The 24,658-nt window shown below is 43.5% G+C and overlaps 1 protein-coding gene across 4 annotated transcripts in view; it reads right to left on the bottom strand.

Moving 5' to 3' along the window:
• Window positions 1-24,658, bottom strand: part of LPCAT1 (lysophosphatidylcholine acyltransferase 1) — a 205,533-nt gene that overhangs the window by 163,624 nt on the left and 17,251 nt on the right. The window contains exon 1 of one of the 4 annotated variants that reach the window (XM_050938228.1): window positions 4,410-5,366. The exons of the other annotated variants lie outside the window; for them this stretch is intronic. Coding sequence (XP_050794185.1) covers window positions 4,410-4,454 — 45 coding nt within the window. The 5' untranslated portion in view covers window positions 4,455-5,366. Of the gene's footprint in view, window positions 1-4,409; window positions 5,367-24,658 lie in introns of those variants that run through there. 4 annotated transcript variants of the gene reach the window in all.

Below are 24,658 nucleotides of genomic sequence, written 5' to 3'. Positions count from 1 at the left end.
TGTATTTTCACAACAACACTGTGAGATGAGGGGGTAGAATCTCCATTCTCACAACAGGAAACGGAGGCACTGAGATATTAAGGTAAAAGGTATCAACTAATTCTCAGTGACAAATTTGAGATTGAAAGAACCAGAATATTAGAATACTGAGCATTACATAGCACTTTTCCCTCAGTTTTTAAAAAAGCAAACTGAAAAAACAAATTCCATCGATTGGCATCATACTGACATCCATCTGGGTCATCAGTAGAGTTTGAACCTGTAGATCTACTGCACTGCCTGACCTAATGGAGTAAGTGACAGTAGTTGAATGTTGTCTTCTATGTGGACTAGCACTAGAGGAGGGATGAGTCACAAACTTTGCCAGTGGGTTTCCCAGATATTTGCTGATAGCAGAGCACTGGTGAGACTCAGGAACTTGGGTTCCATTCCAGGCTCTGGAGGGGAGTATTCACTAGTGGACAGACTTCTGCCACTGCTCCAAAGCTAGACCCATTCTGCCCTATCCCCTCTAATCTGCCCGTCCCAGTCCTGTTTCTTCCTCATCCCCAGCTCCTTGTCTCAATCTCACTCACCTCACCTACCTAGTCCCAGTCTGATCCTAGCCCCAACTTCCCCCCTCTCCCAGTTTTTCTTATCTGTCAATTCCTGCCCATGGCCTCCAGCTGCCACCACCATGGCCATATTCCCTATCACTACCAGCTCTCATGCCCAGTATCCCTCCACAGACTCCTTTTCCAATTCCAGGGTCTCCTTCCCATGCGTCTGGCTCTTTGTTTCCATCTCCCTGCCCAACAAGCAGGGGTGCTAGAACAAGCTTTTATAGTGGGGGTGCTGACAGCAATTGAATCAAACTGTAAAACCCGTATATAATGGAAACCACTTCAAGCCAAGATGTTTGGCAGCACCCACGCACCTCTAGTTCCAGCACCTATGTCAACAAGTCCTTTTCTCCCTGCAGTCTGGCTCCTTATATCTGTCTGCCACCCAGCCCTGCTGGTTTCCAGTCTTCACCCCACCACAGGTTTCCAATATCCATCCAGTTTTCCTTCCCAGCCCCTGCCCCTGTTTTCTTGTCCTGCAAGTCCCTGTCTCCCTTCCATACACATTCCTTGTCCCAATCTACTGCCGTCTTTACCCCATTGTAGCTTATTTCCCCTCTACATTTGAATCAGGCAGCTTCCTTTGCTACGCTGCCTGGATCCAACAGGGTAGGAAAGGTTATCAAAGCACAGGAGAGAGAGTTTTGCTCTTTTTTTGTTCTGGTGACTGGCCTGCAGCAGCCCACAGCTGCAATTACACAGGAAGACCTGCTCAACCCCTTTCAGCCCAACACTGGAGAATGCTCAGTGCATACAGAATCCGTAGGAAATTTAGATGCAGCCTATCAAATCTCTACCAAGCACATATGAAGTGCTATTTTTCAAAGGTTTATAAACTGATGAAAATCCACCCAAATTGAACTGGTACAACCACCCCTGCTACAAAGGTCATCACTCCTGCCAAATTTCTATTTCCTGCTCCAAAGCATGGGGCACAAAAGTTTTCAAAGAAAAGCCTGCCAAAAAATTTAACATGGGCAAAACAACATATTTTTCCTTAATCTCATTCCTCATAATGGCTGAAGTGTTTTTGCTGAAATTGCCCTATCCCTGAGGCACCCAGCATGGAAATATCAGCCCCAACTGTTAAAGTTTGGTAACATATACACACACATTTTATATATACACATATACACAGGCGCACGCACACACACACACACACACACACCTTAGTGCAAGGGCATAGAAACTTGAGATCTAGCACTAAAATAATCTTTAGTCAGACATCCTTGGGCCTTATAGTGGTCCAAAGAACATCAATTTAGATTTGAATTGTGTTTTTAAATGCTTAACACTTTCAGAATGCACCCTTTAAAAAAAGTATTTATTTTTCTTTAAAACAAACTAAAGAGTTTAGGGGGTGTTTTTTTGAAGGAAGCGATTTGTTAACCATTTTCCAGAGTTCTTCTGGAATATTCTATGCAAAGTGTCAAGATATGTAGGAGGTGAGGCAAAGCTACTACAGAGGTCCACTTTACTTGGTACCCAAAGATGCACAATCAGGCAAGGGCTAACTATCTGGCACAAATAACACTGGTCTACAATTTTTGAGAAGTCGTCTGCTTCAGAGATAAAATGTGATATTTATTATGTATTTTGATGTGCTAAATTCAAATATGACAATTAAAACAACTGATTGGCTACTGTTTCTAAGATATTTAAGTTTTTACATTTTATGTCTATGTATATTGTGTAGATAGTAGAGTTTTAATCATCAATTGTAAACCTAGGTCTTTTCATGTGTTTATGGTTGCTTTACATGATAATATTTCACCTGTCCTGTTTATGTAACACTTTAAAAATCAGCAAAAGGGTTGTATAAATAAAATTTATTATGAAACAAAAGGCAAAAAACTATTATGTACATAGTTTAGTCCTATTCAGTGTCTACTTGGCGCTTCTTGGCTTGTCTCTTGTATTCATTAAATGGAGCATCTCTTGTCACTGTCCAGCAATAGTCTGCAAGCATTGATGGGCTCCATTTGCCCTGATAGCCTGCCAGGGGATTCCACTGCTGTAGTCTGGAGCCCAGCAGCTCTGCCTTACTCTTGGGTAGTTCCAAATCCCTGACAAGGTCATTCAGTTCACCTTGTGTTATGAGGTGTGCTTCAGAGGAGGAGGATGGGAGAAAATATGGGTCCTGTGACATTGATGGTTCAGGACCAGAAGTTTCATTCTCTTCCTCTTCTGACTCAAGTGAGAAGGATTCTGGTGCATCAGGAACCGGCAGTCCTTCTCCGTGGGGTACTGGGCGTATAGCTGATGGAATGTTTGGATAATCCACAGTCCACTTTTTCTTCTTTGACACACCTTTCCCAACTGGAGGCACCATGCAGAAGTAACAATTGATGGGATGATCTGTTGGCTCTCTCCAAATCATTGGCACTGCAAAAGGCATAGATTTCCTTTTCCTGTTCAACCACTGGCGAAGATTTGTTGCACAAGTGTTGCAGCACATGTGTGGGGCCCACCTCTTGCCCTGATCTCCAATTTTGCAGCCAAAATAAAGGTGATAGGCTTTCTTAAGCATAGTGATTAGACTGCGCTTTTGTGATGCAAAAGTCACTTCACCACAAACATAACAGAAGTTATCTGCACTGTTCACACAAGTACGAGGCATCTCTGCTCACTTTGGCTAAATAGAAATGTGTCCCTTTGCAAAATCAAACACTGACAAATAAGAGAGCATGACACTGTATGATTTCTAGAGCTGATATAGGGCAATTTGTTCAGCAGAGTGATGTAAACTTCGTTATGATTGCATCATCCATGACTTCCAGGAATAACATGATGCAATTCATATCATGTATGATGCAATACCAGCTTCAGATTGCATCATTCATTGTTTTGCCTAAAAAGCAAGTACTGTCCAAACCCAATCATAGATTTATTCATAGATCCAGTCAAAGATGTATTTTAGTCATTTCTGGTTTAAATTGAGATTCCTTCCCTTTACAACTCACTTATCCTCCGCCATTCCCAAGTCAAGGGTCGTATATATTGACCCAATAGCATATCTTGAAAACTAGAGCCAATCAACAATTTTAAGCATCATTTTCGTTCTCAGTGACCCAGAATTAGTAAAGTTGGACTACATTTATTTCAGAAGCATTTTGGCTGTACAGCAGTGTAATTCTGGTAGACATTAATTAGTATTCTTCTCCCAGATTTAATTAAAATTAGGGCTGTCGATTAATCACAGTTAACTCATGCAATTAACTAAAAAAATTAATCATGATTAATCACACTTTTAATTGTGCAGTTAAACAAATGAATACCAAAAGAAATTTCTTAAATATTTTGGATGGTTTTCTACATTTGCATATATATTGTATTCTGTGCTGTAATTGAAAGTATATAATTTTTTATTACAAATATTTGCACTGTAAAAATGATAAAAGAAATAGTACTTTTCAATTCACTTTATACAAGTACTGTAGTGCAACCTTTGTCATGAAAATGTAACTTAAAAATGTACTTTTTTTTTGTTACATACCTGCACTCAAAAACAGAGCAGTGTAAAACGTCAGAGCCGACAAGTCCACTCAGTCCTGCTTCTTGTTCACTCAATCACTAAAACAAGCACGTTTGTTTACATTTACAAGAGATAATGCTGCCCTCTTCTTATTTATGTCACCAGAAAGTGAAAACATCGATTTGCGTGGCACTTTTGTAGCTGGCATTGCAAGGCTGGCATTGCAAGGCGAAAAACCTCCAGGGCCTCTGCCAATCTGTCCTGGAGAAAAATTCTTTCCCGACCCCAAATATGGCAATCAGTTAAACCCTGAGCATGTGGGCAAGACTCACCAGCCAGTACCCAGGAAGAATTCTCTGTAGTAACTCAGATTCCATCCCATCACAGACCACTGGGCATACTTACCTGCTGATAATCAAAGATCAATTGCCAAATTAATTGCCAAAATTAGGCTGTCCCATCATACCATCCACTTCATAAACTTATCAAGCTTAGTCTTAAAGCCAGATATGTCTTTTGCCCCTACTACTCCCCTTGGAAGGCTGTTCCAGAACTTCGCTCCTCTAATGGTTAGAAACCTTCGTCCCGCATTCTAACATATATTTCATATTATAGTAGTCTCGGATGATGACCCAGCAGATGTTGTTCATTTTAAGAACACTTTCACTGCAGAGCTGACAAAATGCAAAGAAGGTACCAATGTGAGATTTCTAAAGACAGCTACAGCACTAGACCCAAGGTTTAAGAATCTGAAGTGCCTTGCAAAATCTCAGAGGGACGAAGTGTGGAGCATGCTTTCAGAAGTCTTAAAAGAGCAACACTGATGCAGAAACTACCAAAACCTGAACAAAACAAAAAAAAAAAGAAGAAAAACAACCTTCTACTGGTGGCATCTGACTCCGATTATGAAAATGAACATGTGTTGGTCCGCACTGCTACGGATCGTTCTTGAGCAGCACCCGTTATCAGCATGGACTCATGTCCACTGGAACGGTGATTGAAGCATGAAGGGACATATGAATCTTTAGCGCATCTGACATGTAAATATCGTGTGACATCGACAACAACAGTGCCATGAGAATGCCTGTTCTCACCTTCAGGTGACACTGTAAACAAGAAGCGGGCAGCATTACCTCCTGCAAAAGTAATCAAACTTGTTTGTCTGAGCAATTGGCTGAACAAGAAGTAGGACTGAGTGGACTTGCAGGGGCTAAAATTTTACATTGTTTTATTTTTGAATGCAAGTTTTTTGTACATAATTCTACATTTGTAAGTTTAACTTTCATGATAAAGAGATTGCACTACAGTACTTGTATTAGGTGAACTGAAAAATACTATTTCTTTGGTTTATAATTTTTACAGTACAAATACTAAAATCAAAAATATAAAGTGAACACTGCGCACTTTGTATTATGTGTTGTACTTGAAATCAATATATTTGAAAATGTAGACAATACCCAAAAATATTTAAATAAATGGCATTCTATTATTGTTCAACAGTGCAATTAATTGTGATTACTTTTTTTAATCATGTGATTAATCGTGATTAATTTTTGTGATATGCCTTTGTAGCTCTTTGCAGTCTGCTTTGGACTTAACTATCTTGAGTAGTTTTATATCATCTGCAAATTTTGCCACCTTTCTCTTTTACCCCCTTTTTTCAGATCATTTATGAATATGTTGAATAGGTCTGGTCCCAGTACACACTCTGGAAGGACACCACTATTTATCTCTCTCTGTTCTGAAAACTGACCATTAATTCCTACCCTTTGTTTCCTAGCTTTTAACCAGATACTGATCTATAGAGGACCTTCTCTCTTATCTCATGACAGCTCACTTTACTTAAGAGCCTTTACTGAAGGACCTTCACTCTTGTCCACATATTTGTTGACATCCTCAAAGAATTCTAGTATATTGTGAGGCATGATTTCCTTGTACAAAAACCACGTTGACTCTTCCCTCAACAAATCATGTTAATCTATTTGTCTGATAATTCTGTTCTTTTGTATAGTTTCAAATGGTTTGCCTGGTATTGAAATCAGGCTTATGGGCCTGTAATTGCCAGGATCACCTCTAGAGTTCTTTCTAAAAATTGACATTACATTAGCTATCCTCTAGTCATTTGGTACAGAAGCTGATTTAAATGATAGGTTACAGTTGACAGTTAGCAGTCCTGCAATTTCACATTTGAGGTCCTTTAGAACTCTTGGGTGAATATCATCAAGTCCTGGAGACTTATTACTATTTAGTTTATCAATTTGTTCCCAAACCTCCTCTAATGGCACTTCAATTTGGGACAATTCCTCAGATCTGTCACCCGAGAAGAATGGCTCAGATTTGGGAATCTCCCTCACATCCTCAATAGTGAAGACCAATGCAAAGAATTCTTTCAGTTTCTCCACAATGGCCTTATCATCTTTGAGTGCTCCTTTAGCATCATGATCGTCCAGTGGCCCCACCGGTTGTTTAGCAGGCTTTCTGCTTCTGATGGATTAAAAAAAAATTTTTGCTATTTTTTTTTTAGTCTTTGGATAGCTGTTCTTCAAATTCTTTTTTGGTCTTTCTAATGATATTTTTACACTTCACTTTCCAGAGCTTATGCTCCTTTCTATTTTCCTCACAAGGATTTAACTTCCACATTTTAAAGGATGCCTTTTTGCCTCTCGCTGCTTCTTTTACTTTGTTTTTTAGCCACGGTGGCACTTTTTTGGTTCTCTTACTATTTTTTAATTTGGAGTACACATTTAAGTTGAGACTCTATTATGTTGTCTTTAAAAAGTTTCCAAGCAGCTTGCAGGGATTTCACTTTTTGGCACTGGACCTTTTAATTTCTGTTTAACTAACCTCCTCATTTTCATGTAGTTACTCTTTCTGAAATTAAGCGCTACAGTGGTGGGCTGCTGCAGTGTTTTCCCCGCCACAGGGATGTTAAATTTAATTATATTATGGTCACTATTACTGAGGGGTTCAGCTATATGCACCTCTTGGATCAGATTCTGTGCTACACTTAAGAGGAAAGGCAATTCTTGATTTAGTCTTTTGGGTTGCAAGACTAATTGCTCTAAGAAGCAGCCATTTAAGGTGTCAGGCAACTTTCTCTCTGCATGCCATCCTGAGGTGACATATATCCAGTCCATGTGGGGATAGTTGAAATCCCCCATTATTACTGAGTTTTTTATTTTAACAGTCTTTCTAAGTATTTCACAGTCACTATCACCATCCTGGTCATGAGGTCGGTAATATATCCCTATTGCTCTATTCTAATTGCTATCCATAGAGATTCTATGGTAAAGTTTGGTTCATTTAAGGTTTTTACTTCATTTGATTCTACACTTTCTTTCACATATAGTGGCACTTCCACACCAACATGTACATTTCTGTCCTTTGGATATATTTTGTATCCTGGTATTACTATGTCCCATTGATTATCCTCCTTCTACCAAGTTTCTGTGAAGACTATTATATCAATATCCTCATTTAATACAAGGCACTCAAGTCACCCACCTTATTATTTAGACTTCTAGCATTGGCATATAAACACTTTAAAAAACTCGCCACTATTTAGCTGTTTGCCATTACATGATGTAATTGAATATGACTTTTTTTTCATTTGACTGTTTTTCATCAGATCCTACCCATATTATATTATCTTCCATCCTCTCCGCCTTACTAGGACATACAGAATCTCCATTCATAGATCCTCCCCTAAGGGCTGTCTCTGTTCAACCACATGTTATTCCACATCTGTTGGGTTACCCCCAGCCCTTAGTTTTAAAATTGTTCTATGACCTTTTTAATTTTAAGTGCTAGCAATTTGGTTCCATTTTGGTTTATGTGGAGCCCATCCTTCCTGTATAGACTCCCCCCTTCCCAAAAGTTTCCCCAGTTCCTAATAAATCTAAACCTCTCATCCCTACACCATCGTCTTGTCCACACATTGAGACCCTGAAGTTCAGCCTGTCTTCCTGGCTCTGAGCACGGAACTGGAAGCATTTCAGAAAATGCTACCATGGAAGTCCTGGACTTTAATCTCTTACATAACAGCCTAAATTTGGCCTCCAAGACCTCTCGCCTCTCCTTTCCTATGTCAGTGGTACCTACATGTACCACAACCACCGGCTCCTCCCCAGCACTACACCTAAGTCTATCTAGATGTCTCGAGAGAGCTGCTACCTTCGCATCAGGCAGGCAAGTCACCATGCAATTCTCCTTGTCATCGCAAACCCAGCTATCTGTTTCTAATGATCAAATCACCCATTGCTAGTACCAGCCTCTTCCTAATAACTGGAGTTCCCTCCCCAGCAGAGGTATCCTCAGTGCGAGAGGATACCACACAGTCATAGAATCATAGACTATCAGGGTTGGAAGGGACCTCAGGAGGTCATCTAGTCCAACCCTCTGCTCAAAGCAGGGCCAATCCCCAACTAAATCATTCCATCCAGGGCTTCATCAAGCCTGACCTTAAAACCTCTAAGGAAGGAGATTCCACCACCTCCCTAGGTAACTCATTCTAGTGCTTCACCCACTCACCCATCTGGAAGGAGGGTCCCAACTATAGGATTGTTTCCCTCTGCTCCAGTTGGATGTTCTCCTTCCCTGAGACTTTCATCCTCCGCAACAGCACACATGCTGTCAGACCAGGGGTGTGACCGTTCTACTGTGTCCTGGAAAGTCTCATCTATTTATCTGTCTCCATTAGCTCCTCCAGTTCAGCCACTCTGGACTCCAAAGCCTGTACATGGTCTCTAAGGGCCAGGAGCTCCTTGTGCCGAATGCACACAGACACCACCTGCCCATAGGGCACGTATTCATACATGCCGCATTGAGTACAGTAAACTGGATATTTTAATTATCTGCCAATGATCATGTTTCAGTCACATCATGTATATAACATGGGGGAGGGATAGCTCAGTGGTTTGAGCATTGGCCTGCTAAACCCAGGGTTGTGAGTTCAATCCCTGAGGGGGCCACTTAGGGATCTGGGGGAAAAATCAGTACTTGGTCCTTCTAGTGAAGGCAGCGGGCTGGACTCAATGACCTTTCAAGGTCCCTTCCAGTTCTAGGAGATAGGTATATCTCCACTTATTATTACATAGCCACAGTACCTCACCTGTAGCTAAGGTGACCAGACGTCCTGATAAAATCGGGACCGTCCCAATATTTAGGTCTTTGTCCCACGTTCTGACTGATCTTTGGTCAGGACACAATTTGTCCCGATATTTCATTCCACCGGGAACACTTGCCTTATTTATTTATTGCTGCTCCACCAGCGGCACTCGGCTTTTTTTTTTTATGCTCTGCTGGCAGACCCTCTCCCCCCCATGTGTCCTGATATTTTCTCCCTCTCATCTGGTCACCCTACCTGTAGCAGAAAGAAAAAAAACCTCCATCATCCAGAAACAACCATAGATAAGTTTGTGATAAGAACCAGCACATTACAAAACGCGGTAATTGATGATAAATTGCCCAGTTTGTTTATGCAACGAACTCTCCTTCCCATATGATTGAGAACACACACTTCATTAACATGGTTCAGTCATTAAGACCAGGATACAGTCCACTCAACAGAGCAGATATCACAGGCAAATTGCTGGATAAAATGTATGAAAGAGAAATGGAGTAGTGTGCAAAGGATCTAGAGGGTGAAATTGTTAACCTGAGTCTTGATGGGTGGAGCAATGTCCACAATGATCCTGTTATGTGTACTTGTGTGACAACAGAAGGGAATGTCTTCCTTACAGAAACAATTGATACATCAGGAAATGCACACACAGCAGAATACTTACAAGTAGTAGCAGTAAAAGCTGTAACAAACTGTTAAAAAAAATTCAAATGTCTAGTATGCAGCTTGGTCACAGACAATGATGCAAATGTATCCAAGATGAGAAGAAACTTAGAAGAGAGCCCCAAGCTAATAACATACGGTTGCAGTGCTCTTTTGATGCACCTCCTAGCTAAAGACTTCAGTGTTCCAGAAATAAAGGCTAATGTTGTTCAAATTGCAAAGTAGTTCCATAACAACCACTTCGCAGCAGCTGTTCTGAAAAAAGTAGGAGGAACCAAGCTAACTCTCCCACAAGACATGAGATGGAACTCAGTAGTGGACTGTTTTGAGTACTATATATCAAGAACTGGCCTAATCTGATGACAGTTTGTGAATAAAATTGTGAAAAAAATAGATGGCAGTGTCACGGGCAAAGTTCTCAACATTGGGCTTAAGAGAAATGTTGAACACATGCTGAAGCCTATTTCTATAGCTTTGAACAAAATGCAAGGAAATAGCTGTTTTATTGCTGATGCTGTTGAAATTTGGAAGGAACTGAGTGAGATCTTAAAAAGAGAAATATGCAATGACATAGTTAAATTACAAACATTAAAAAAATGAATGGGACAAGCACTATCTCCAGCTCATTTTCTTTCAGATATTCTCAATAGACGGTACCAGGGTCAAACCTTAAACTGCTGAAGAGGAAGAGTTGGCTATGACATGGACATCCAGCAATCATCCCTCCATAATGCCAACTATAATAAACTTCTGAGCTAAGGATGAACCATTCAAGAAATATATGTTTACTGATGATGTTTTAAAGAAAGTCACACCAGTGGACTGGGGGAAGTCACTTAAGCACTTGGATTCAGAGACTCTTGAAGTAATCATCTCACTCTCAACAGCAGTAGCTTCTTCTGCCGGTGTAGAAAGAATATTTTCTTCCTTCATTTCAAATTGAGAAATTGTTTGGGACCTGAAAAAGCAGGAAACCTTGTTTTTCTTTTCCAGATTATGAACAAACAGGAAATGAAGGTAAAGACAACTGAGTTAGCTGCAGAAGCCAATATTTTAAGTTTCTCATGTTGACCTGGCTGACATAAACTATTTAATTTTTGATTTTTTCCTAAATATTTCATTTAACTATTTTAGTTAAAAACAATTTTAACAAAAACAAACCTGATTTTAAAAAACTTTAATGTTTAACTAAATTCAAAAATTCATATGCTTGTTTTGTTAAAATAGTATATGTTTACTGTATGTATGTATGAAGAAAAAATCCAGAATACATAATGTTGTTGTTTAGTTAAATAAAACAATTTAAATGTCTGTCTGGTGATGTTCTCCTCCTAATACAACATGGCAAGAAAATCCTCCAAACATTAATGATTAACCTGTTGAATTGGAGATAGTTCACCTCCCAATGACTTCATAAATATCTGCTTCAATTACCTTTAGTAAATGAAATAATCAATCATTCATTTTCTGATGCAGCTGTAAAACTAATCTGAAAAGTTTTCAAAATAAATCACTTAAAAATGTATAGTGTGTACCTTCTAAAAATGAAATCTACATCTATCTCTGAGTTATGAAGAATATGTATTGTTATAAGAACCAACAAGAATCACTTTTATGTAGAAATCCATGATTAAATCAAGTTCCTGACTAGCGATTTAAATCATGATAAATCCACCCTGGTTTAAACAAATGTTAAGTGAATCTAGCCCTCTCTCACAACTCCCTCGCAAAACTCCCCTGTTCGCTGCTCCTGTTCGCTAGTTCCCCTGGTTCCTTAGGAGCGGGGCTTTTTAAAGCCTTGGTCTTCTTGAGTAGCCGTGGGGTTGACCGGTGCTAAAGGGCTTAGGGATCAAAGTCTCGTTAAGAAGCTCTCAGACTTGCCAAGCAGGCCACTAGGCTCAGCACACAGTCCCCCAAACGAACAGACCACACAGTATATTCTAGTCAAGCAATAAGCACACCATCCTTATTCTGGCTCATTCTCTAATCACTGCCACAAACAGAAATTCTATCATTTACCTCTAAAACAAACTTTTAACACTGTCTCTGTAAAAACTTTAAATAATCAATCTCTATTAAACTCACAGACAATTGAGCGCTTTTTGCATAGATGGATTTAGGGTAGAGCACCCTGACTGTGGTCTAACCACCACTGGAAATCTGTAAAGAGGTAGCTAGTTTTATTTTCAGCTGCTAAATTGCATTACAAGATAGCTAAAAGAACATGAAATATTACAGAGTGCCCACTAGCTCCTTCACAGTTAAGGCAGAGGCTAAGTTTCTGTTTAAAGCTGAATTTGAACCCTCTCTGAAATTCACAAAAGGCAAACTAGGTCTCAGAATAGATTTGTCTGCAGAAAATCTGAAACAATTTTAATAAGAAGCTCCCAAGATTGAGAACAGCTCAATTTTTATGATGTCTCAAGTTATATAAGTTTAACAATTTTTTTTTTTGCAGAGACCTAGACAAAAATCTTGCAACAGAAAGGAGGCATATCACTAGACTCTCATTCCTGAAGTGTAGAGCAGAGGGTCAAAAACAGAGTCCATAAGTTAAAACATGAAAAGTTCAGTTCTTTTTTGAACTGCAGAATAAAAACAATGGCATGGTGATAATTCTGTGGATACTAGAAATGCAAGGAAACTCCTTAGCTGCACTTCTGACTAAAATTCAGCACCCCCTCTGAACCCAATTAGGAGCAGAAAGGGAATAGAATGGAGGAAAAATTGGCACTGAAGTTGTGCAAGGAGCACAGTTAACACCTCAACTCCTCCAGGAGCTGATCAAACTTAATAAACTTCCTACTGTGTGCTTGCGCTCAATCCCATTTTGAAGAAACAGGGCTAGTCCTTCAAACTAACAGCACAGAGGCTGACGACAGGGACAAAAGTTTGGGAAGGAAATTCAGGGAAGGAGAAGAAAATGGGGGCATAAACAACCTCTCTGCACAGGATGTTAAATTATTTTGATTTAAATCACCAATTTTAATCACAATTTAAATCAGAGCAGAAAACCTTGATTTAAATAGATTTTAATTTTGTTTTGAACTTGTATGTACTTTTAAATTATCTTCTTAATGAAAAGCTCATTCTCAGTGGTTGGTATAGCCATTAGAAATACGCTAATTTGTAACTAAATAGAGCCTCTTACATCTAATTTTAGTACTTTCTGCTAACCAGGAAGATAAACTTTGTTTATAAAAATTTATTTAAGCAATTATATAGCTTAACATATGTGACGCTGAGCCAGCGAGGGTTAAGCAACTAGAAGACTGGATCACCTGAAAGCAATGTGATCTAATTAGCCTGCAGAGGCTAACCTTCTGTTCCTGTCTATAATGTTTCTTGAATATAGTCTACTGATTTAGAGATCAAAAGGGATTATCATTTAGATGGGACCTGTGGTGTAACAGTATTGTCTTCACTCCTGTTTGAAATTTGTGACTCCACATAGTAAAATAACCTGTTTGAATGGTTAATTGCTTTATGCTAATTAATGCAACTAGTTACTGGTGTATGCTAGGGGGAAAAAAAATTAGCTTCAAAACATCAATGTACATTACTTATTCTTCATCCAAGGAAGGCCTGCTGTGATCATTTTCTCACAAGAGACTTATCAGCGGAGCTTCAAGCCATAAAGGAAGTTTTGGGCCTGGTCCTTGCTATCTCAGATCTGCTTAAACTTTGACAAGGAAAGTCCAAGCCCGTAAAACTGAGGTCTCCAGGTCTACTCTGGAATAACCCTGAAATTTCTCATGGAAGGAAAAATGGTTACTCATCTTCTAACTGTTGTTCTTTGAGATGTGTTGTTCATGTCCATTCCAATCAGGTGTACGTGCCCCACGTGCACGATCATCGGAAACTTTTTCCCTCAGCAGCTCCTGTCAGGCTGGCTAGGGAGCCCCATGGAGTGGCGTCCTCATGGTGCTCAATATATGACCCTGCCATCCCAACCCCCTTTCAGTTCCTTCTTACTGGCCACTCTGACAGAGGGGAAGGAGGGTGGATATTGGAATGGACGTGAACAACAAATCTTGAACAACAGTTACAAGAATTTGAGTAACCGTTTTTTCTTCGAGTGATTGTTTATGTCGATTCCAATCAGGTGACTCCCAAGCTCTCCCATGGGGGTGGGGTTGGAGTTAAGGAATCACTGACTGGTACACGGCTCTGCCAAAAGGTGCATCGTCTCTAGCATGCTGGGTGATTGCATAGTGGGTGGCAAATCTATGCACCGAGTACCAGGTCGCTGCTCTGCAGATATCCTGGATGGGTACTTGGTCCAGGAAAGCAGAGGATGAGGCTTGGGCTTGTTGAGTGGGCCGTAATAGCCAGGGCTGGGAGCTTGGCAAGGTCATAGCAGGTATGGATGCAATCTGTAATCCAGGAAGAAGTATGTTGTGAGGAGACTGGAAGCCCCTTCATCCAGTTGGCCATCACTACAAACTGCTGGCTCGACTTCCTGGAAAGCTTCATGTGCTAAAAGGTAGAATGCTAGCACTCTCCGCACCTCTAGTGAGTGAAGCCTCTGCTCCTGTGCATTAGCATGTAGCTTGGGACAGAAAACTGGTAGAAAAATGTCCTGGCTGATGTGGAATTGCGATACCACCTTGGGCAGGAAGGCTGGGTATGGCCTAAGCTGTACCTGGTCCTTGTATTAGACTGTGTAGGTGAGGGGTTCGAGGTTAGCGCTCTTAACTCCGACACTCTCCTGGCTGATGTGATGGCACCCAGAAAGATTGCCTTCCATGAGAGATACAGAGGGGAACATGTAGCCGGTAGCTCGAATGGGGCTCCCATTACTCTAGCTAGGACCAGATTGAAGGTACCGGTGAGCTGGACTGTGGATAGAGCCGTTCCATGCCCTTCAGGAAACAGTCCACCATAGGGTTGGCGAACACTGAGCGCCCAACTCTCCCGGTGGAATGCTGAGATGGCCGCACGGTGTACGGCCATGGATGATCCGGCCAGGACTTGCTGCTTCAGGTGCAGTAGATATTCCAGGATGAATGGTATAGATGCCTGAAGTCAGGGTACATGACTGCGATCGCACCAGCACAAGAATCTTTTCCATTTGGCCAGCACCTTCCCCACCGATTCCATGCATTGGTGCTCCATTGGGTTTAACTTTGAAGCTTCCAAGCCATGAGATGGAGGGACTTGAGGTCTGGGTGAAGCAGGCAGCCGTGGTCCTGTGTAATAAGATCGGGGAGGAGCGACAACACTATCAGGGTGTCCACTGACAGCTCCAGAAGCGTGGTGTACCAATGCTGGCACTGCCAGGCAGGAGGCCAGCAGAATTACCTCCGCCTTGTCTCTGCGGACCTTGAGGAGAACCTTGTAGACAAGTGGTATCGGAGGGAAGGCATATAGTAGATGGTTCCCCCAAGGTATCATGAATGTGTCCGAGATAGAGCCCGGACTGTCCTTTTGGAAGGTGCAAAACGCTGGACACTTCCTGTTGCTCCTGGTGGCGAATATGTCTATCCGGGGAAACCCCCACCTTTGGAAGATGGAATGTATGACATCCATCGGGATGACCACTCAGGCCTGTGGAATGACCTGCTGAGGTGGTCCGCAAACTCGTTCCGTGTTCCCGGGAGATAGAATGCCTCCAGGTGAATGGCATGGGCTATACAAAACTCCCAGAGGTGGAGAGCCTCCTGACAGAGAGGAGAGGAGCAGGCTCCACCCTGCTTCTTTATGTAAAACATGCAGTGGTGTTGTCAGTCAACACCACCATGCACTATCCTTGCAATATGGTATGGAAGGTCTGGCAGGCTCTCTCACTGCTGTGAGTTCCTTTACATTGATGTGGAACAGTGTCAAGGTCCGATTCCCACTTTGAACTTTAGCGTCCAGAAAGTGGGGACCTGCATTACCCCTCTAAACTTAATTCCTTGCTGCCACCAACCAAAATATAGTGTTTGGTACACTTCTGTCCCCCAAAAACCTTCCCTGGGGAACCCAAGACCCAAATCCTCTGGTCTTAAAACAAAGAGGAATAAACCATTCCCCTTCTTCCCCCTCCCAGCTTTTCCCCTCCCTGGGTTACCCTGAGAGATCACTGCGATTCAACTCCTTGAATCTTAAAACAGAGAGGAATTAATCTTTCCCCCCTCTTCCTTTTCCCCCACCAATCCCTGGTGAGTTCAGACCCAATCCCCTTGGGTCTCACACAGGAAAAAAAAAAATCAATCAGGTTCTTAAAAAGAAAAGCTTTTAATTAAAGAAAGAAAAAGTAAAAATTATCTCTGTAAAATCAAGATGGAAAATGTTTACAGGGTCTCAACTTTACATAGACCAGAGGGACTCCCTCCTCCCCTAGCCTAAGTATAAGTTACAGCAAACAGAGGTAAAATATCCTTCCAGCAAAAATACACATTTGCAAATAAAGAAAACAAACAAAAAAGACTATTCCGCCTTCTAGCTATTACTTATTATTTTGAACCTGAGAGACTGTTTCAGAAAGCTTGGAGAAAACTGGTTGCACGCTTGGCTCCTCTTAATCCCAAAAGAGAACAACGAACAACCCAAAAAGCACAAACAAAGTCTTCCCTCCACCAAGATTTGAAAGTATCTTGCCCCCCAACTGGTCCTCTGGTCAGGTGTCAGCCAGGTTCACTGAGCTTCTTAACCCTTTACAGGTAAAAGAGACATTAACTCTTAACTATCTGTTTATGACAAACGGGATCTTGGATTTCGATCACCTGCCCTGAGTCTGTAGGTCTCCTAGTTGAGACCCCCAACCCTTGTCTGATGCGTCCATTACTAAGGTCATGGATGGTTGATGGGTGCTGAATGGGACTGCTTCGCAGACCATGCGAGGGTCCAACCACCAGCCTAGGGTATCTACGACTCACAACAGAAAATTTACTGCTGAGTCTAAACTGTCTTGATCTGGGCGATAAGCCGTAGTGAGCCACACCTAGAATGGTTTGAGCCTCAGCCTGGCATGCCTGACCACATAGGTGCATGCCGCCATGTGTCTCAGGAGACAGGCATGTCCTCGCAGTTGTAGTGGGGTATTGTCTGAGAGTCTGAATGACATTTGACAGTGTTTGTAATTTTGGCACTGGAAGAATGGCTCTTGCCTGAACCGAGTCCAGCACTGCCCCGATGAATTCTATTAGTTGGGTGGGTGACAACATCGACTTGTCCACATTGTCTCTGGAAAGTCTCTCTGATTAACCGGACCTGGAACTCCACCTGCTCCCTGGAGTGCCCCTACAGAAGCCAGTCATCGAGGTAGAGATATACCTTCTCTTGCAGAGAAAGGCTGCAACCACGGACATGCACTTGGTGAACACTTGGGAGGCTGCTGATAATATGAATGGGAGCACTGTGAACTGATAATGTATGCAGTTGACAACAAACTACAAGAAATGTCTGTGGGCCGGCCAAACAGCTATATGAAACTAGGTGTCTCATGTCAAGGGCAGCATATCAGTCCCCCGGATCCAGGGAAGGAATAATTGCGCTCAGGGAGACCATGTGGAACTTCAACTTAACTATCAACTGATTGAGTCCTCACAGATCTAAGATGGATCTGAGACCACTTCCCTTTGCCTTGGAGATTAGGATTCTACTCGTGTTATTTCCCTTGCCCCTTAGCTCCTGAGGAACCTCCTCCACTGCCCCTATTGCGAGGAGCAATTGCACCTTTTGGATAAGGAGTTGCTCATGAAAGGGGTCCCTGAAGACAGATGGGGAACAGGGGTGGAAAGGAGGGGAGAAGCAGAATTGAAGAGCACTCCCACCTCTACCATGCAAAGAACCCAGCGGTCTGATGTTATATGGGACCACACACAGTAGAAGTAGGATAGATGGTTCAGAAAGCGGGGGGCAACAATCCGGGATAGTGGCTGGTATGCCGTCCTCGGGCATCCCTTCAAAATCCTTGCTTGGACACCGACGATGGCTTGGTCGGGCCCTGCCTTTGGCCTGAGGGAGAGCTGAAAGGTCATTGTCCCTTATTCCTGCCCCATGGCGGTATGTATCCTGCCTCAGGCGGGGTTCGTATTGCCTCTGCTGTTCTTGGGGCTGAAACTTGAAGGGTTTTCTCTGGGTAGCAGGAGTGTGCATACTCAGAGATTTCATAGTTGCCCTTGAGTCCTTTAGGCTGTGGAGCCCCGAGTCTGTCTGATCCAAAAACAGACTGCACCCTTAAAGGGAAGGTCCTGCAGGGTCTGCTGAACTTCCAGTGGAAGCCCGAAAGCTTGGAGCCATACAGCTCTTCACATGACCACCCCAAAGGAGATGGTACATGCTGCAGAGTCAGCCGAGTCCAGGAAAGCCTGAACGGATGTCCTGGCCACTGCCTTCCCCTCCTCGACCAGAGTCAATAATTCAGTGGGAAGCAATTCCTTGTATTTGGACATGGAGTCCCACGAGTTAAGATTATACTTGCTGGTGATAGCTTGTTGGTTAGCTATCCTCAGATGTAGTCCCCCTGTGGCATAAACTCGCCTGACAAAGAGATCTACACATTTGGCCTCTAGCCTTGGGAGCCGGTGCCTGCTGCCCCTGGCGCGCCTTCTCATTTACTGCTGAGACCACGAGGGAGAAAGGGTGTCAATGGCAGAATAAGAATTCATATCCCTTGGAGGAAACAAAGTATTTTCTCTCCACATCACCGGTGGTGGTGGAATGGACTCTGGAGTCTGCCACAGGGTACTATAATTGTTGCAAATAGTGTTAAGGTATGTCTACACTACGGGATTATTCCGATTTTACATAAACCGGTTTTGTAAAAACAGATTGTATAAAGTTGAGTGCATGCGGCCACACTAAGCACATTAATTCAGTGGTGTGCGTCCATGTACCGAGGCTTGCATTGATTTCCGGAGCATTGCACTGTGGGTAGCTATCCCATAGCTATCCCATAGTTCCTGCAGTCTCCCCCGCCCATTGGAATTCTGGGTTGAGATCCCAATGCATGATGGTGCAAAAACAGTGTCGCGGGTGATTCTGGGTAAATGTCATCACTCAATCCTTCATCCGTGAAAGCAACGAAAGACAATCATTTCACGCCCTTTTTCCCTGGATTGCCCTGGCAGACGCCATGGCATGGCAACCATGGAGCCTGTTTTGCCTTTTGTCACTGTCATCGTATGTGTACTGGATGCTGCTGACAGAGGCGGTACTGCAGCGCTACACAGCAGCATTCATTTGCCTTTGCAAGGTAGCAGAGATGGTTACCATCCCTATTGCTCCGTCTGCCATTGTAAATTGGCAATGAGATGACGGTTATCAATCATTTTGTACCGTTTGCAATTGGAAATTGGCGATGATGGTTATCAATCATTTTGTACCGTCTGCTGCTGTCATGTGTGCTCCTGGCTGGCCTCGCTGAGGTTGGCCGGGGGCGCATGGACAAAAATGGGAATGACTCCCTGGGTCATTCCCTTCTTTATGTTTTGTCTAAAAATAGAGTCAGTCCTGCCTAGAATATGAGGCAAGTCTACTAGAGAGCCAGAAAGCATGGCCGCTCCGAGTCAGAGGCCCAGAGATCTCACAGAAATGATGAACTGCATGCCATTCTAGGAGGTGCCCCTGCAACAACCCCACCCGTTGCTTCCCTCCTCCCCCAACCCTTCTGGGCTATCGTTGCAATGTCCCCCCATTTGTGTGATGAAGTAATAAAGGATGCAGGAATAAGAAACACTGACTTTTTAGTGAGATAAAATGAGGGGGAGGCAGCCTCCCGCTGCTATGATAATCGAGGCAGGACATTAAAGGGTGGGGGAGAGAGGAGCGTAGCCTCCCGCTGCTATGATAGTCCAGGGAGTACAAAATCTTTTCTTTAGACACGAAAGGTGGGGGGCGGGCTGATGGAGCTCAGGCTCCAGCTGCTATAACGAGGACGGTTACCAAGCATTTTGTATCGTCTGCCAGGAATGACAGGGAGTCATTCCCATTTTTACCCAGGCGCCCCCGGCCAACCTCACTGAGGCCAGCCAGGAACACTCACGGGATGATGACGGTTTTCCACCATTTTGTACCGTCTGCCATCAGGAAAGGAAGGGGAGGGCCGCAGCACCGCGTCCACCAGCAGCATGCAGTAGACATACGGTGACATTGAAAAATGGCAAGAAATGATTTTTTTCCCTTTTCTTTCACGGGGGCGAACGGGGGGCTAAATTGACGAGATATACCCTGATCCACCCTGGACAATGTTTTTGACCCTACAGGCATTGAGAGCTCAGCCAAGAATGCAAATGCATTTCAGAGTCTGCGGGAACTGTGGGATAGCTGGAGGCCTCAGTCCTCCCTCCCTCCCTCCATGAGCATCCATTTGATTCTTTGGCTTTCCGTCACGCTTCATAGCCTGGAGATTTTTTCAAATGCTTTGTCATTTCGTCTTCTGTAACGGAGCTCTGATAGAACAGATCTGTCTCCCCATACAGCAATCAGATCCAGTATCTCTCGTACGGTCCATGCTGGAGCTCTTTTTGGATTTGGGACTGCATCGCCACCCGTGCTGATCAGAGCTCCACACTGGGCAAACAGGAAATGAAATTCAAAAGTTCGTGGGGCTTTTCCTGTTTACCTGGCCAGTGCATCTTAGTTCAGATTGCTTTCCAGACCGGTCACAATGGTGCACTGTGGGATACCGCCCGGAGGCCAATACCGTCGATTTGCGGCCACACTAACCCTAATCCGACATGGCAATACCGATTTCAGTGCTACTTCTCTCATTGGGGAGGAATACAGAAACCAATTTGAAGAGTCCTTTATATCGATATAAAGGGCCTTGTTGTGTGGACGGGTGCAGGGTTAAATCGGTTTAATGCTGCTAAATTCGGTTTAAACGCGTAGTGTAGACCAGGCCTTAATGACCGGCAACGTCACTCTGGAAGGGCCTTCCGGTGTGAGACTGTCCACCACTGGATCCTCTGACTTGATGACTTCCTCCGCCTGTAGGCCCATGTTATGGGCAATGCAGCGGAGCAGGTCCTGGTGTGCCCTACGGTCAACCTGAAGCTGACGCTCATTCCATTGTCTTATCAGGCGAAGATGATGAGGAAGCCAGTGGAGGTACAGGGTCATCGTGGCCCACTATGTGCCCAGGTTGCTCCTGGGTAGCATTGGTGTCTAGTGGTTCAGCACGGTCAGATGTGACCTGGACTATGGGTGGGTCCGGAGCCAGTTCCGTTGCCCCCTCTGTAGTATGAGGGGGCAAGCCGGATAGGGTCGCCGTTGTAGTACGAGGGGAGGGTCGATCCGATAGTGACCGTGCAGGATGATGCCCCGATGTCATGGACCTAGAAACCCTGGAAGGGGTATCCTGGACCTGATGGCAAGCCCAGGGGGTCCAGAAGGGCCACTTTGCAGCAGATGACCACTGTGGCTGCCAGGTCAACTGTGCGTGTTTCCGGCGCTTATCCAACCTGTGCCTACTGCGCCACGAGTAGCAGGAGTCAGCCTCAGAGACCGAGGATCCCGAGGGAGACGACCACGGAGGTGCCAACGATCCTTGAGACGGCGGTCAGTGCCCAGAAGAGGAATTCAGGGATCGGAGCTGCAACTATCGTGTAGAGGATCAGTGCCGGCTGTCCTGTGATTTAGACCCGTGCCAGAAGTCCGGTGTCGGAGAACTGCTCCTGTGTTCCAGTGCCGTCCCCTTGGTGCTGGAGACAGATTGTCGTACTCCCTGAGCCAGGCGATCTTGCACCAAGGCCGGTGCCAGGGAGTGTTGTGATGATGTAGGCTGGGAATGGTGCCTGTCCGGCAATGGAGAGGGCCTCATCACCACAAACTTGCCTCTAGATGGCACCTATATGGCCAGTGCCAGAGGGTCCTCTCTAACAGCAAGTGGCTGAGGCGCAGTATTTTCTATAAATTCCTCTGCAGCCTCCAAAGTGTCTGGGGTGGAGTGAGGTTCCAACTCCTCCACCAAACAATGCCCCGCTGGAGAGTCATTGAGTGCCAGGCTCAATGGTGCCAACTGGAGCATCACAGTTGAAGGCACAAGTTCATGCTGCTTGGAATTTGAGTTCTTCCTGTGAGGCAGCAAAGTCTCCCGGAATGGTCTTGCTCTCTGAGGAGAGTGCCCTCTGTCTGCCTTCTTCTGTTGCGTGAAGGGCACCAGGGATGTTGACTGGTGCCGGGGATCTGCGGTACCGAGGGTCTCTAGAACCAGAGTCCTTCCTCGGTACCGATTCGCGGACCGAGACCGGAGCACTCTGCACCAAGCTCAGGCCCGGGACTTGGCAGTCAGGTGCCTCTGGACGGAGTGCGGCTTCCATTAATAGCTGCTTGAAAGAGAAGTTGTGTTTCTTCCTAATCCTAGGCTTGAAAGCCTTACAAATCTTACAATGCTCAGACTGATATGCCTCCCCTAGACACCTCAGGCACAAGTCGTGAGGGTTGCTACTGGGCATAGGCTTCTTGAATACACCGCAAGATTTAAACCCAGGGGCTTGAGGCATGCCCCGAAGCCCAAGGCGGGATGAGGGGAGAACGCCCACTCACCAAGTCTACCCTAACTACAGATAACAATAAACTAACTACAAAACAAAACACTGAGTAGGACTAAGTAATAGCTAAGGGAACACTTGCAAGCAAGCAAAACTCAGTTCCAATGCTGCCATGGACAGTAAGAAGGAAAAGAAAGGGGGTTGGGATGGCAGGGTCATATATTGAGCACCATGACGATGCCATTTCCAGGGGGCTCCCTAGCCAACCTGACGGGAGCTGCTGAAGAGAAAAGTTTCCAATGACCATGCACACAGCACACGCACACCTGATTGGAATTGACATGACTAATCACTTGAAGAAGAATTTGAACAAACTATGCACATGGACAGCCTATATAACCTTTTAAATTGATTCCAGAAGGAATTTTACATGTCAGCAGCCTCACTATCTCTGCCATGAAACTGACCTAAGAACTTTATTCATATCTGTATGTATAATGATTTTTAACCATAGCAACTCTCTTTTCTTTTCTTTTTTATTAAGCACGTATTTGGGTAAGATCTGAAATATTCATTGATCTGGTGGGTAATGTGCCTGATCTCTCAGGATTGATAGAAATGTACATACGGTGAATAAGATTTTTTAGTAATCCTCCCTATATTGGAGTTGGCTTCTGGTTGGGAGCCAAATGCTGGATTGCTTACAAGGAACTGTATTTTGGCTTCTTGGTAACCAGTAAGGTATTACAGAAGTTATTTGGTTACTGGCTTGGTGAAATGTAATTATAGAATAAATCACCAGTTTTGCAGATCACCTGCCCTGTTATTCGCAGTTTTCCACTGACTGAGCATTCTCAGCGTATCCCCTCCAGCAACCATGGTCACAACATACATTTAATCAGATTCTTTATTTTTACATTTTTATTATGTTAAAATGGTTAATGGCATTTCTTATTTATTAATTTTTTACTTGTGGTTTTGTATCAGGCCTCATTTAGATGGAAATTGCAATTCAATTAAAATGCGCAGGAGCAGCATATTAAGTATGTTTTTGTCATAAACAGATAGCTAAGGGTTAATGTCTCTTTCACCTGAAGCACCTGACCAGAGGACCAATCAGGAAACCGGATTTTTTCAACTTTGGGTGGAGGGAATTTAGTGTCTGAGTCTTTGTTTTCTGCCTGCCTGCTTTCTCTGAGCTTTGGAGAAGTAGTTCTACTTTCTAATCTTCTGTTTCTAAGTGTAAGGACAAAGAGATCAGATAGTAAGTTCTATGGTTTTCTTTTCTTTGGTATTTGCATGAATATAAGTGCTGGAGTGCTTTGATTTGTATTCTTTTTGAATAAGGCTGTTTATTCAATATTCTTTTAAGCAATTGACCCTGTGTTGTATCATCTTAATACAGAGAGACATTTGGATGTATTTTTCTTTCTTTTTATATAAAGCTTTCTTTTAAGACCTGTTGAAGTTTTTCTTTACTTCAGGGAAATTGAGTCTGTACTCACCAGGGAATTGGTGGGAGGAAGGAATCGGGGAGATCTGTGTGTTGGATTGCTAGCCTGATTTTGCATTCCCTCTGGGGGAATAGGAAAGTACTTTTTGTTTTCAGGATTGGGAACAGAGAGGGGGAGTCTCTCTGTGTAGTTTCACAGAGCTTGTGTCTGTGTATCTCTCCAGGAGCACCTGGAGGGGGGAAGGGAAAAAGGATTATTTCCCTTTGTTGTGAGACTCAAGGGATTTGGGTCTTGGGGTCCCCAGGGAAGGTTTTTCAGAGGGACCAGAGTGCCCCAAAACACTCTAATTTTTTGGGTGGTGGCAGCAGGTACCAGGTCCAAGCAGGTAACTAAGCTTGGAGGTTTTCATGCTAACCCCCATATTTTGGACGCTAAGGTCCAAATCTGGGACTAGGTTATTACAGTTTTGCATTTCAAATTGTTTTGTTAAACACATTTCTTATGTATCCAGAACATTTAAGGTAGTTTTAGCTTAATAAATCAGTTTGTTTCAGTTAACAAAAGGAAAAGTAGTTAGTGAATTGAAGTGACTGTTTCTGGTCACGATATCCTTCAAGCATTTCTATCTAGTAGATTTCATCCTCTAACCTGATTATAATCTTAGGCCACATCTACCCTAGTGAGTTTATAGTGGCTAACTGTATTGATACAGCTCCGCCGCTGTAAGAGCACTCATGTAGTTGTTCTATGCCGATAGGAGAGAGCTCTCCCATTGACATAAAAAAAATCTCACTGAGAGGTGGTAGCTATGTCAGTGGGAGAAACTCTCCCGCAGACATAGCGCTGTGCACACTACCACTTATGCCAGTGTAATTTAGGTCACTCACAGGGGTATTTTTTTCACACCTCTGAGCAACATA

Source organism: Gopherus flavomarginatus, chromosome 2, assembly GCF_025201925.1.
Source record: "Gopherus flavomarginatus isolate rGopFla2 chromosome 2, rGopFla2.mat.asm, whole genome shotgun sequence".
Taxonomy (NCBI): domain Eukaryota; kingdom Metazoa; phylum Chordata; order Testudines; family Testudinidae; genus Gopherus; species Gopherus flavomarginatus.
This window is presented reverse-complemented; position numbering and strand designations above follow the sequence as displayed.